The following is a 12513-nucleotide window of genomic DNA, read 5'->3' on the forward strand; positions in this document are numbered from 1 at the left end:
TATTATGATCAATGTTATAGATTAAGTAAAATGTTGATATTTATACCATGATTGTATTGTTGGTTATATCAAGTAGACGATTAGATCAAATGATAGTTTGGTATCCCCATTCTATCCCAACAAACTTCAGTGAAATGTTACATCTTTGCACCTAATATAAGATTGATCCATCCACATTAAACTTTTTTGTTGTTGCAAAAAGGAAAAAAACAACTTCTTAATGATAAACAAAATGTTGGGTGAGATATGTCATGTATACAAAAGAGGCGAATTTGGAAAAATAGATCAATAGAAGATACATAAATATGCATATTAGGCAGATCACTCAATAACGTATATATACGCATGAACATCCTCATCATAAAATTACATTAAATTGTGTCCATACAACGTACAATACAAAAGCCTACCTTAACAAAGCATGGCCTTAGTGGATTCTCCCACCTTGTTAAATAACAACAAAAATACACTGGACCTAACTTTTGTACGGCCAAAAGTAGTGGTCTACATCTTCTTTCTTTCTATATCCTTTCTTGCACGTAACTCGACTTACTTCTCCGTTCTCCTACAAACTCTTATGCACTCTCATGCTTCTGTTGTTCACTAATTCTAATGCTAGGATTCTTGTCAAATGGTTGGGAGAAAAGGCATCTAGGTTTGACGATGACCATAATTCTAGTTGTCCTATGCAAGTTGTCCTATGCAAGTTGAGAAGTCACATCCTCATGTGTGGTGTAAGGAATGTCTCATTGGTTGCTATGAGCTCGAAACATGGATTTGCTAAGCTGTCAGCCTTGATGAGAAATGGCCACGATTGCTGACGCTATTTTTTAATGGAGAAACTGGGCATTTTTTAAGGGGGCCCCGCAATGTTTGGGGAAAAAGGAAGCTTAGCTAGTTCGTTTCTTGTTGAATAGCAAGGCAATCCAACCGAACTAGAATGCATGGCCAGCTGCTAAGTATATTGAAAGCAGCTAATAATAGGCTAGTTGATCTAACGGCTTAGAATGTGCCACATGGCTTTGTAGGATTTTAGAGTTTCATAAAATGCTCTAGTGCTGGCCAAGTAAAAAGTTGAAATTACAATCGAAAATTGACTGGAACGTCATGAGAATGAGATGGGGCCCTCAACGTTTCACAAATTTGGTCTTTATTGGCAATGGTGTGATCCTGACAAGAATAAATCGAGCGAATGGGCGAGCGCTTTTTCACCCACAAATGGGATCTTATCACGTAAAGGGCCTGGGTTGGCCAAGATGCAATAGAAGCCGTTAGATCAAGCCAGGGAATGTGATCGGCCCATTGGCACCTCCCCCTCGGCCCTCCTCATCACGGCCCTCCATGTGGCCTCCTTAAGGCCCTCCACAGGCCCCGTGGTCGACCCTTTGCTAGTCGAGAAGTGCTCGCTGCTGAGCGCTTTCCTCCCAGGAATGGTTGCCCTGGCCTATACAAGAGCCTCTCGCCCTTGTAGTGTGCACTCACCGCTACCCTGGGGATAGGACTGCCACGTGTACTATAGTTTGGCGGCCGCTTGCCATTAGCCGAGCGTGTTCCTCCCAAGAAAGGCCGCCCCAACCTATACAAGAGCATATCGCCGTTGTTCACCGCTACCCTCGGGGGACGAGGTTGCCATGTGTCCAGTAGTTGGGCGGCCGCGTGCCCGACTTTCCTCCCAAGAAAGGCCGCCCAGTGTGCACGCACCACTAACCTGGGGACGGGACTGCCAAGTGTACTCTAGTTCACTACTACTTCCCGGAATGGCGTTCCAGCGAGCCAGTTCTTAAGCAGCATTTGCAATTCGCGCTTTACATCGAGCTCATGATGGCAGATGACGATGACACAGGCGTCCCAGAAGTCGATCCTCTCGAAGAATCTGAGCCTGTCGAGACCATTATCAACCGGATCGAGCTTAAGTCCCAGCAGGTTGAATGGCTTCTCAAATCGTGAGTCTTCTCTTCCCTTCCACTTTCCCTCCATCCAATGGAATGTTTGCTTTCTTGTGCATCCTCTTTTCCTGATGGCTGTCGTCTGCGAGCCTTTTCAAAGCCTAACCAGATTGCTGCTGCTTCACTTTAACGGTGTTGGTGTTTGAAATTTCCCGAGTTCTCTTGGATGTCCTGAATGCTGCCCCCTCCTACATTGAAAATTCTCGATTTTTATGATTGCTTGCAGATCACAGTATGCCGAGGCTTTGAAGACCGCCCTTGACGACTCTCCCACAAGGACTAGGGATGAAACGTGTAAGGTTCGCTCGAGGAACCCTTGGCCTATCGGAAAATTGTACGTCCATGTTTCAATATAGATTGTGACTTTTCTTGCTTTGTGTGTCCACCAGTCAGCCAACTGGATTGTGGTCCATCGAGTGCTCATGGCGTCGAAAGACACAGACGCCCTGCTTGCATCATTGGAATCAGAATTTTATGATGTTTTAATGAAGTAAGATATCTGCAGGCGCACGAAATTGTTTTTCTTTGTAAGGGGTCAATGTTTTATGCTTGTTTGTGGATGCAGTCCCTTGCAAATGTCATACATTCTGCACGTATTGCACATCTTACTTCGTTCAAACAGGTATCTGTACAGGGGTCTGGCAACCGGTGATAGGCCGACATGTGATCAATGCCTTCGCTTACATGAGAAGCTTACAGAGCGAGCAGGCATGGGTTGTATAATGAGAGCTCTAGCTGATAAACAGAACACTGTATAGACGAAAAACTGCTGAGAGCACTTTCCATTTTTGTAGTCCTAATGCATTTAAGTCAGACGGGGTTGGGTATCTCTCAACTTGCTGCAGTTGACGAATTTGTGGTGCATTGACCATTTTAAATCTTTGTACCCATAATCTCTCTCTATTGAAAGAATAAATGGTCACGCAAGCTGCTTTTGATGTGACCTTGCTATCCCTTTATCTAAAAGGGTGTGCAATGATTAATCAATCCTAAGGGATCGTAATGGAGACAATCGTTTGGTTATCTTTATACCTAAATCATAGAGAATGATCTAGCTTCCATCTTCACCACTCTATGCCACTTGATTAGTGCCTTGCTTTGGAGTACTCCTATACCTGCAGCAAATGAATAGTTACAAATAGCTTTGTGATGATGATGGAAAGTATATTTGCCCCCATTCTTTGCAAATAGTTAGTGATGGTGATTGTTAGTGCTGTCTATTGTGCCTAAGGTATAATGGTTTCACTTTTGACGAGTTTTGTAAGATTTTTGCATGTGTTTGTGCGCGCGCGTGCCTTGAGTGGACATTTACATTATTAAAGATGTGAAAGCAATTCTTATACGCTATCTACTCTCCTAATGCTCCTGAGTGTTCAAAGTCTTACCGTACTACACATCGATTTGGGTGGCCTAGTGTCCATGCATTTTACTTGCTAAGGTGCTATCCAAGAGGTGTCTAAATACCCTTATTTATCCATTTGAAAACCCTTGAAGGCCGTCCCTCCCTCCATTTGTTGACGGTCTCCATTAAATCACTTCCCTTGAGAAAAGTACTTTTTATTCAATGCTTTGAAAACAATATAGAGAATCAATTGTTCGCGAGGTATAGGAGCATCTTGAGTGATTTTGCTTCCATGCTTTGAACTTCAGAGCATGTAGAGTGTCTATGTTTTTGTGCTGGACTCATGGCATTCAGCATGTATGATGTGTATTGTTCTCATGGCATCTAGCATATTCATTAACTTGTTATAAAATCTGATGCAGTTTTGATTAGTGAATCCATAAATTTTATTTCCAAACACTCTCGAATGTGGAATTGGAGTTGTGCGTCACCCTCACCATAGAGGGCAGCCGGTGACATCCGAGGTTGGCAAGGTCCTAGAATTATTATTCGCTTCTCAGCTCAAGGATGTTGCTCCAATTCGGGCCAGTGCTAGAATCACCATGTTAGTTAACTTCGAGAGCAGGTACCAACAACCAGTGTGGCATGCTAAACGATGAACAAATTCCTCGATGCTTGGGAAAGATAGAAGATACCTGCTGGCCATGCTTTGCAGAAATGCTCACTCCACTTGATGATCTTCATGGGACCCTTAATACCTTGCTTCCAAATGGTGTGCAAGGTATAGATAATATCCAGCCAAATGCTGATGAGGGTGGTACATGCTCTCCCCCATCAGCAGTACCCAAATGTTTCAGGCTGTGATGATAGCAACTGCCTTTTAGACACTTTCTCTAGAGAGAACTTGGGGCCTTGTCAGGAGGATGGAGGAGTGTCCGAAATTTATTGGCTTGTACCTATGTCTTTGTCCAATGAAGGGTGGGGTTGAGTTTTGGTTTTCTTTGTTTGTAAGCTTTTGCCTCAGTTTTGAGGCCCAGGTCAGCTCTCTTTTGCTGTTCAGACTGGTCGGTGCAGCTTTCAGCTCCACAACAAGGAAGCTATGTGCATTTTGTTGGAGCAATAGGCTGCAGAAACACATTTCCAAGTGCTTTGGTACCGGTTTTTGTTGTTTGTGAGCTTCTGCCTCAGGTTTTTGAGGCTCAGTTGAGCTCTCTTTTGCTTGACCGGTCGGGGCAATTCAGCAGTATTTTATGCAGTTTAGAAGCTCTCAGCAAGGAGCTCCACAGCCACCTTTGCTAGCAGTGGACTTCTGCATTTGTTGCACTTGTGGTGCAAGTTTTCTGTAAAGAATTTGGGCCTGCCTTGGGTTTGTTGCACTTCTGCATTTGTTGCACTTGTGGTGCAAGTTTTCTGTAAAGACTTCTGCATTTGTTGCACTTGTGGTGCAAGTTTTCTTTGGCAAATGCATTGGGTTTTTTTTTGCAAATTATTTCAGTTATAGCAGGCCATTGACCTTGTGTGGTTAGAAGCAGACATTGGACCTGCCTAGTACTGTCACTTGATTTAGTCAGTTTTCTTTGGGTTCTTTGCATTTGTGCCTTATCTGCAAGGTCAAAACAATGACCTCTTTGGTATGCTTGATCCGGAAGACAAGCTTGATGGCACCAACTACTCCATGTGGTCAAACATGATGTGTCATGTGTTGGTGCCCAAGAACTTGTGGAACATTATTGTAGGTTATAAGGTGAGACCTCGTCACTGGTACCTGCTGCCACTGCACCTGCCACAATGGGTGGTGATAATGTTGTTGACTCTCCATCATCCACCACTGCTGCCCGCAGTGCCTCCTACTCAGGATAGATTAGGTGGGATGGTAGAGATGCTCAAACTCAAGCATGTGCAGCAAATGCAACAAGATTGAGGACTCATATTCCTGTGCACAGAGAAGCCTGACCGATGCAAAAGCTTGTCGCAGGAAAGGTGACTGCACAGCTCCTTCCAAAGGGCTCTAAACTGAAGAAAAACCTACTAGACTTCCCCGGCCAGTCTGAACAGCAAAAGAGAGCTGAGATGAACCTCAAAACAGAGGATTCAGCTCAAAAACTGTGAAAACCCGTAGCCAGACAGCTCCAAATCACCTTTTGTAGAAAGCTTCTCCAAAGAGATGCACAGAAGTGCCGTGAAATGTAGCTGAACAGCTTCAGAATGCACAGGAACAGCTCTGAAATGTACAACAGCAGGAGCCTTCTAGACTGCCTTCAAAAAGGTTATTTGCTGGCTGTTAGAGTGCGAAACAGCAAGTGTTGAGCTCAGTAATGCTCAGCTGCAGTTGCACAGCAGAAAAACTGCTCAAGGCTGCTCCAGAAGAAGTCACACAGCAAAGAAACAGTTCAAGTCTGCTGCAAAAGAATAAGTACAGAAAAAAATGGAGTTGCACAGCAAAGAAGTTGTACATCCAAAAACTGAGTTGCTCAGCAGATAAACTGCTCAAGGATTGCAGGAACTGATTCACAAATGTGCAGAAGGGAAGCTGAGCGTGGCAGCTGCTGCAGAACAGGTTGATAGAAAAGCTTCAAACAGGTTGGGACTAGGGTAGGGCTGAAACCTGGGTTTGATACCCCTGTAGGGTTGCGTGCAAGCATTGGAGTAGGAATGCGAAGCAAGGAAGCAAGATCTGAAGCTAAACTGAAGTGTATTGCTACAAAAGTGAAACTGAAGTGAAAGTACAAGCCTGCTCAACAACTCATGGGGCAATTTATATTATAAGAGTTGACTTTGTTAAAAGGAACTAAGATCACTAGAACACTAACTAGCACTAGCCTACAAGGCCATGTCAAGGGCTAACCTAACATGATTGAACATTCAACCCTCATTTTACATGAGAGTACAATAAGGCATATCAAGAGAAAGGAAAGACAAGGTCAAAGAAGTATCGAAAGTCAAAGGATGCAAATATGGTAACCGAAGAGCTCTATTTGTTGGTTGAACATTGTTGTACTCATCCAACCACAGATGGACATGAGAAGTGAATTGCTGTGAGGCACAGCTCTATGCACTCTATTATTTTTGCTCTCATGTTTTACGTTACAGTTTTGGATATTTTTGTCATCAAATACTGATAGTAGCAATTTTTGAAAGAGTAATATGTATGGGAAGATGATGTATTTTGGGAAAATTTTGTATGAGAGAGTTGTAGATCTCTTAGTCGGCTATAGGTTTGATATTTTGCAGATTTTGTGATTCAGCAATTTGGTTGAAGAAATAACAGCCAAAAGATATGAAAAAAGCACTTTGGATAGTTTTTTTTGTGTGGAATTACGTGCAGGATATTCAAGTGTAGATTTGAGGCCCAAGATCGTGCATTTTGATAGAGATTGATGAAGACCAAAGTCGTAGGGACTCGAGAGACGGTTTAAAGTCGTCCTATTGATCGGACGGTTTAAAGTCGTCCTATTGATCGCTTTAGATTCCATACTGTCTGGGAGATATGGGTCTCTGAACAGGGGGTTGTTTAAAAAAAGAAAAGAAAAGAAAGAGAACATGCAAATTCGCAACTATGCTCTATTTTAGAGGGGTTTGTTTTGAGAAAAAGCAAGTTTGTACTTCAAAAAGATAGTTTTTTTTGAAGACGAAGGGGATTTCGAAAATGTATAGATTTTTGTCATAGCTCCTTTGCACGGATTTCGAGGCAAGTTTCTAAGAGATCCAGATTCTTACTTCTGAATTGAAGATCTAGAAAGAGATTGAGATTGTGATTTGGACTTGGCTGGCCTAGACAGGCTGTTAGGTTGAGATCTAGATTGAGATTCTGATACTTGCCTTTGACTGAGATTGAGATTGGGATATTAGAGGTTGGGCGGAATTCTTTTACTGCCGTAAATATTTCCTTTGTAAAGGATTGTCTTTGAATAAAGATACTCTTTTCTCTTTAGTTAGAATTATTTTCTAGTGTGAGATCTCGAGTTTAGTGACTTGGCGCGTCTCAAAGAGCTTGAGACGTGCCAAGGTACCTTCGAATGAAGATACTCTTTTCTCTTAAGTTTAAATTGTTTTTCTGTATGAGATCTCGAGTTTAGTGACTTGGTGCGTCTCAAGCTTAGTGACTTGGCGCATCTTAAAGAGCTTGAGACGTGCCAAGTCATTGAACATGAGATCGCAGACAGAAAAACAATTCGAATTGAAGAGGAAAGAGTATCTTCAAGGAAATCCTTTACAAAGGAAATATTTACCCGCAAGAAGAGAGTTTGGCCCAACCTTCCTTGAGTCCTACTTCAGTATCTTATTCTCAATCTCAGTCGGAGGTAGGTATTAGAATCTCAATCTCAATATAGATCTCAACTTGATGGCTTGTCTAGGCCAGCCAAGTTCAAATTGCAATCTCAATCTCTTTTTGGATCTTCAGTTCTATGAAAATCCAAATCTCTCAAAAAATTGCCTCGAAATTCGCGTGAGAGGAGTTATGGCGAAATCTCTGTGTTTACGAAATCCCCCTTCGTCTTTAGAAAAACTATCATTTTGAAGTGCGAACCTGCTTTTTTCCAAAACAACTCCTCCCTCTAAAAATAGGCCACAGTTGCATGTTCTCTTTCTTAAAAAAAAACATTAAAAAATCAACGATCAATAGGACGATCTTAAACCGTTTCTCAATTTCCTACGACCTTGGTCTTAATCAATCTTTGATAAAATTGACCATCTTGGGCCTCAAATCTGCACTTGAAAATCTTGCACGTAAATCCACGCAAAAAAAGCAGTCCAAAGTACTTCATGATCTTATGGTTGTTATTTCTTCAGCTAGATGGTTGAATCACAAAAATCTGCACTTGAAAATCTTGCACGTAAATCCACGCAAAAAAAGCAGTCCAAAGTGCTTTTTCTTGATCTTCTGGTTATTATTTCTTCAACTAGATGCCGAATCACAAAATCTGCAAAGTATCAAACTTGTAGTCGACTGAGAGATCTACAACTCTCTCATACATAATTTTTCCAAAATACATAATCTTCTCATACATTTTACTCTTTCCAAAATTATCACTAGCAGTGTTTGATGACAAAAATATCCAAAACAGTGAACTTAAAACGTGAGAAAAAATAATAAAGTGCGGTGAGTTGGAGCCTCACAATTGTAGATAGTTGTGCTGATGGAAGTAATTGATTTAGAATAACATTCGAGCTTGCCCATCTAAATTTGATGTTGACAGGGGGACAAAAAGAGTTGTGATCAGTGGGAGTAGCAACATTTGGTCACCAATTGTTAACAAAGAGGTACTTTCCAAACTTTCTTTATGTTGTGTACCCATGTATAAAATTGCTTCCTGTTAGTGATTTAAAGATGAAGGTAGATTTTGATAATTAGAAGGTTGTCATTGGGTTGAGGAGAAGGGATCAGGAGAGAGCCTATACAAGGCTAGGGCTAAGTTGGTCTATGATTACTTGAGTTTGAGGCATGATGGGTGTGGCTACAATTGCTATCGTGATGCTTCTGATTAGGTGGATGGAGTTTTGCTATTGGCCGGTGCTCCAGAGGTGTGTTAGCTTGCTTTGATGACAGGCAACCGTGGAATTAGTTCTCAATGGAGGCAAGTGGACTCTGACATTAGTGGGGAGGTGAAACCAGGTCCAGCATGCTGTCACTTTCATTGGTTATTTAAGTGCCATAACTAGGTACATGGTCTATTCAGATGGTTTCTAGACTTTGGACAATGGAGGGTGATTACCCTTATGAAAGACAAAGAGGTCCATTTAAATGGTTTCAAGTCTTTGTACTATGGAAGGTGAAGACCCTCATGACAGACAAGGAAGGTGAAGACCCTCATGACAGACAAGGTGAAGACCCTCATCACAGACTTCATTGCAAAGGCGCCTTGAGCATTGAAATTATCATGTATAGTGATGTGCTCTTTGTGGAGATGGTGTAAGGCAATAATGGTTGTTCAATGGCCAAGGCTTCAAGCTGCATTAGACTAGATGTTTTTATGGTTAGACCTGATCGAAGGCTTATCTAGGGTGTTGCAGGTTTTGCAGCATATACCGAGGCGTTGGGTACAACAAGCAAAAGGCAAAACTCCGTGAGACTAGGATCTAATGCACAACACTGAGCTAGAACTCAATGAAATAGTACTCTAGTATAGCTTTGTCAAGATTGCCAGTGAGCTAAACACGCTCCAAGCGGATATTAAGCACTAAGCGTCACTAAGCGTAGACTAGGGATTGCTCGGTGCCATTCATGATGAGTACGATTCAAGATCAGCAACGGCAAAGGAAGCAGAGCTGCGGAACGATGGGAGGCAAAGTCCCAATGACAACAATTGGAAGTAGAGGTTGTGGGAATTTGGACGAAGTGGAAAGCATAGAACAAGTGAATCAGAGTGCTAAAGGCGGAGATGACTAAACAACCGGAGTAGACAGAGGTCACTGCCTCTAACAGAGGAATGTGACTCATTAAGAGTTGAACTAGAGCAATACAGGTGAAAGGGGAGGAGTAGGCTCGAACACTTAGCCAGATTTAGGACTTGGTGAAAACACTCCTAGTGGAGCACCTCTCTGACACAAACCTTAGCTAATTCTCTAATCACGATTTTGTCTATCACGGGCGATGGCATCTCGTTCTTCCACCCAGCCTTACTCTTGTGGATCGCATTTTCATCAGATACGTAATTTCTTTGTCTCATGCCTATCCACAAAACCCACAACTCCCTAGATGGTTCCCTCTGCCACATGTCATCATTTTAGCCCTTTTCTTGGTACACCATTTACCCCTCTCTTGGGGCACAATTAAACCATTTGCCCCTTGGCATTATTACACATTTAGGTGCACCTAGGCCTTAGCACTCAGAACCACCTAGTCAATGCCATTACACCCTCACCTAGGACCTTGGCAGTTACTTCTCTTGACCATTTTATTTACGCACATTAAATATTACAGAAGTCGGTCATCTAAGAGAAAATGCCCACCGATCTTTCCGAGGTCATGCTATCTCGGCTAGAGCATAACATTCCTTCCCTCTTCAAGCATCAGCGTCCTCGATGATGAAATCTGGGAACACTCTCCGTAACTGGTATACAGATTCCCAGGTAGCTTCCAATAGAGATAGACCATGCCATGCAACCAACACCGTGGGGATCTTCCGATTGCGCACTTGCATTGTTCCTCGGTCCAGGATTCTTGTTGGTTTGTGTCTTGCATTATCCTCTATCTCCTGAAACAAAACAACACCTTCGATTAGTGAGTCACCAGTATGTAAAAATTTCTTTAAACGAGAAACATGAAACACTGGGTGCACCTTACACCCCGGTGGTAATTCTAGTTTATAGGCTACCTTGCCTATTCTTTTTAGAATTAACCACGGCCCACAGTATCGAGGTGATAACTTAGCACACTCTCCTGAAGTTAACGACTTCGAGTGCGAAGGAACTCTGAGAAAAACTTTTTCTCCTTCCTTAAATACTCTTATAGACCGGTTTTCATCCGCATACACCTTGGCTCTATCAATAGCCTGGCGGATATTAGCTCTCGCAAGTGCTAGCATCTCCCGCATCTGAACCACAAAGTTCGCGGCACTAGGCACTTTCTGAGGTATTCCAACTATAGTTGGATTTGCTGGTCTATAACCATAGTTCAGCTCAAACGGACTGAATCCGGTAGAGGAATGTTTCCTATCATTGTAGGCAAACTCCAACAATGGCAACCACTTGTCCCATGTATGTTGCCTCAATGACACATATGCCCTTAGCATATCCTCTAAAGTCTGGTTGACTCTCTTCGTCTGACCATCCGTCTCAGGATGATCCCCACTACTCATTCCCAACTCAGTCCTTAGTGTCTCAAATACCACGGTCCAAAAATGACCGGTAAATCTGACATCTCTGTCTGACACTATGGATCTAGGCAATCCATGCAGACAAAATATATGTCTAATAAACAAATCCGCCACTTGCGGGGCACTAACAGACTCTCTAGTCGGAATGAACTGAGCCATCTTGGTTAGACGATCAACCACCACAAGGATAGAATCATACCCTCCTTGTGTCGTAGGCAGCCCTACAATAAAGTCCATGGAAATGCTCTCCCACTTACTTAGTGGTATTTCCAAGGGTTGTAAATCACCTGCTCGGCCTTACTTACCTGACACGAGAAACACCGTGTCACATATTCATGAATATGCTTTTTCATCTTTGGCCAAAAGAAATCTCGCTTCACGAGATCATATGTCTTCTCGACTCCTGGGTGTCCCGCACATGGGCTATCATGGCACTGTCGAATGACTCTCTGCCTTAGATCATTCTGACCAGGTACTACAACCTTGCCATTTCTTTTGAGCATACCATCCCTTATGGTATATCTTGCATAAGTTTGGCCTTTTCTGGATGCCAGGCCATCCTTTTCATTTTCCCCGGGTTTAAACTCATGAGCTTTAGGCCATAAGCTCTGGACAAACTCGTCCACCTTTTGAGTTTCTCTAATCTCAGTCATTAGAGCACTCTCTAATACCGTGAAACTCATATTGTGCATAATGCGAGACAACGCATCAGCAACCTTATTATCTTTTCCTCTTCGGTACCGAATTGTTAAATTAAACTCCTGCATGAGCTCTGCCCACCTAGCTTGGCGGCCCCTCAAGTCAGGATGTTTACAAAAATGTTTCAGAGTATCATGATCCACATCCACATAAAACTCTGAACCATACAAATAATGCCTCCATGTTTTCAAAGCATGGATAACAGCATACAACTCCAATTCATGAGTTGGCCAATTCCTTTGAGAGGGAGAAAGCTTCTTGCTTTCAAAGGCTATTGGCCTTCCCTCTTGAAGGAGGACTGCTCCTACCGCAATGCCACTTGCATCGGTTTCCAGGAACAACGGTTTCTGGGGATCAACTATTTTTAACACTGGTCCTGAGACCATAGCTTGTTTTATGGTGTTAAAAATTTCTTGTTGATTCTATCCCCATATAAAAGGTACTTTATCTGAGGTCAGATCAGTCAATGGCGATACTATTTCGGAATATCCTTTGATATGCCTTCTATAAAACTGGACAAATCCCAAGAACGATCGCAGACTCTGAGGGATTGGCCAAGTTAGTATCGCAGCCACTTTCTTCGGATCCATTTCTACCCCCTGTGGAGTAATTATGAACCCTAAATATTCAAGCCTAACCATACACAGTATAGTTTTCTTTTTATTTACATAAAGACTGGCTTTCCTCAAAGTATTGAACACTATTCTCA

General features: G+C 42.5%; 1 protein-coding gene across 2 annotated transcripts; it reads left to right on the top strand.

The window, feature by feature from the left end:
- Positions 1-1611: 1611 nt before the first annotated feature.
- On the top strand, positions 1612-3113 carry CRK (ARP2/3 complex 16 kDa subunit (p16-Arc)). Of its 2 annotated transcripts, none has more exons than XM_087392639.1 (4): positions 1612-1943; positions 2173-2245; positions 2336-2436; positions 2569-3113. In XM_087392639.1, the coding sequence occupies exons 1-4, from the start codon at positions 1819-1821 to the stop codon at positions 2702-2704; spliced, it is 435 nt and encodes a 144-aa protein (XP_087248765.1). In that variant the 5' UTR covers positions 1612-1818; the 3' UTR covers positions 2705-3113. The 2 variants fall into 2 exon arrangements, with proteins under 2 accessions (XP_087248765.1, XP_087248766.1); XM_087392640.1 differs by having other exon boundaries at positions 1810-1923.
- Positions 3114-12513: the final 9400 nt, after the last annotated feature.

Source organism: Dipteris shenzhenensis, chromosome 21 (assembly GCF_047967505.1).
Source record: "Dipteris shenzhenensis isolate YYH24624 ecotype China chromosome 21, Dip_SZ_1.0, whole genome shotgun sequence".
NCBI lineage: Eukaryota > Viridiplantae > Streptophyta > Polypodiopsida > Gleicheniales > Dipteridaceae > Dipteris > Dipteris shenzhenensis.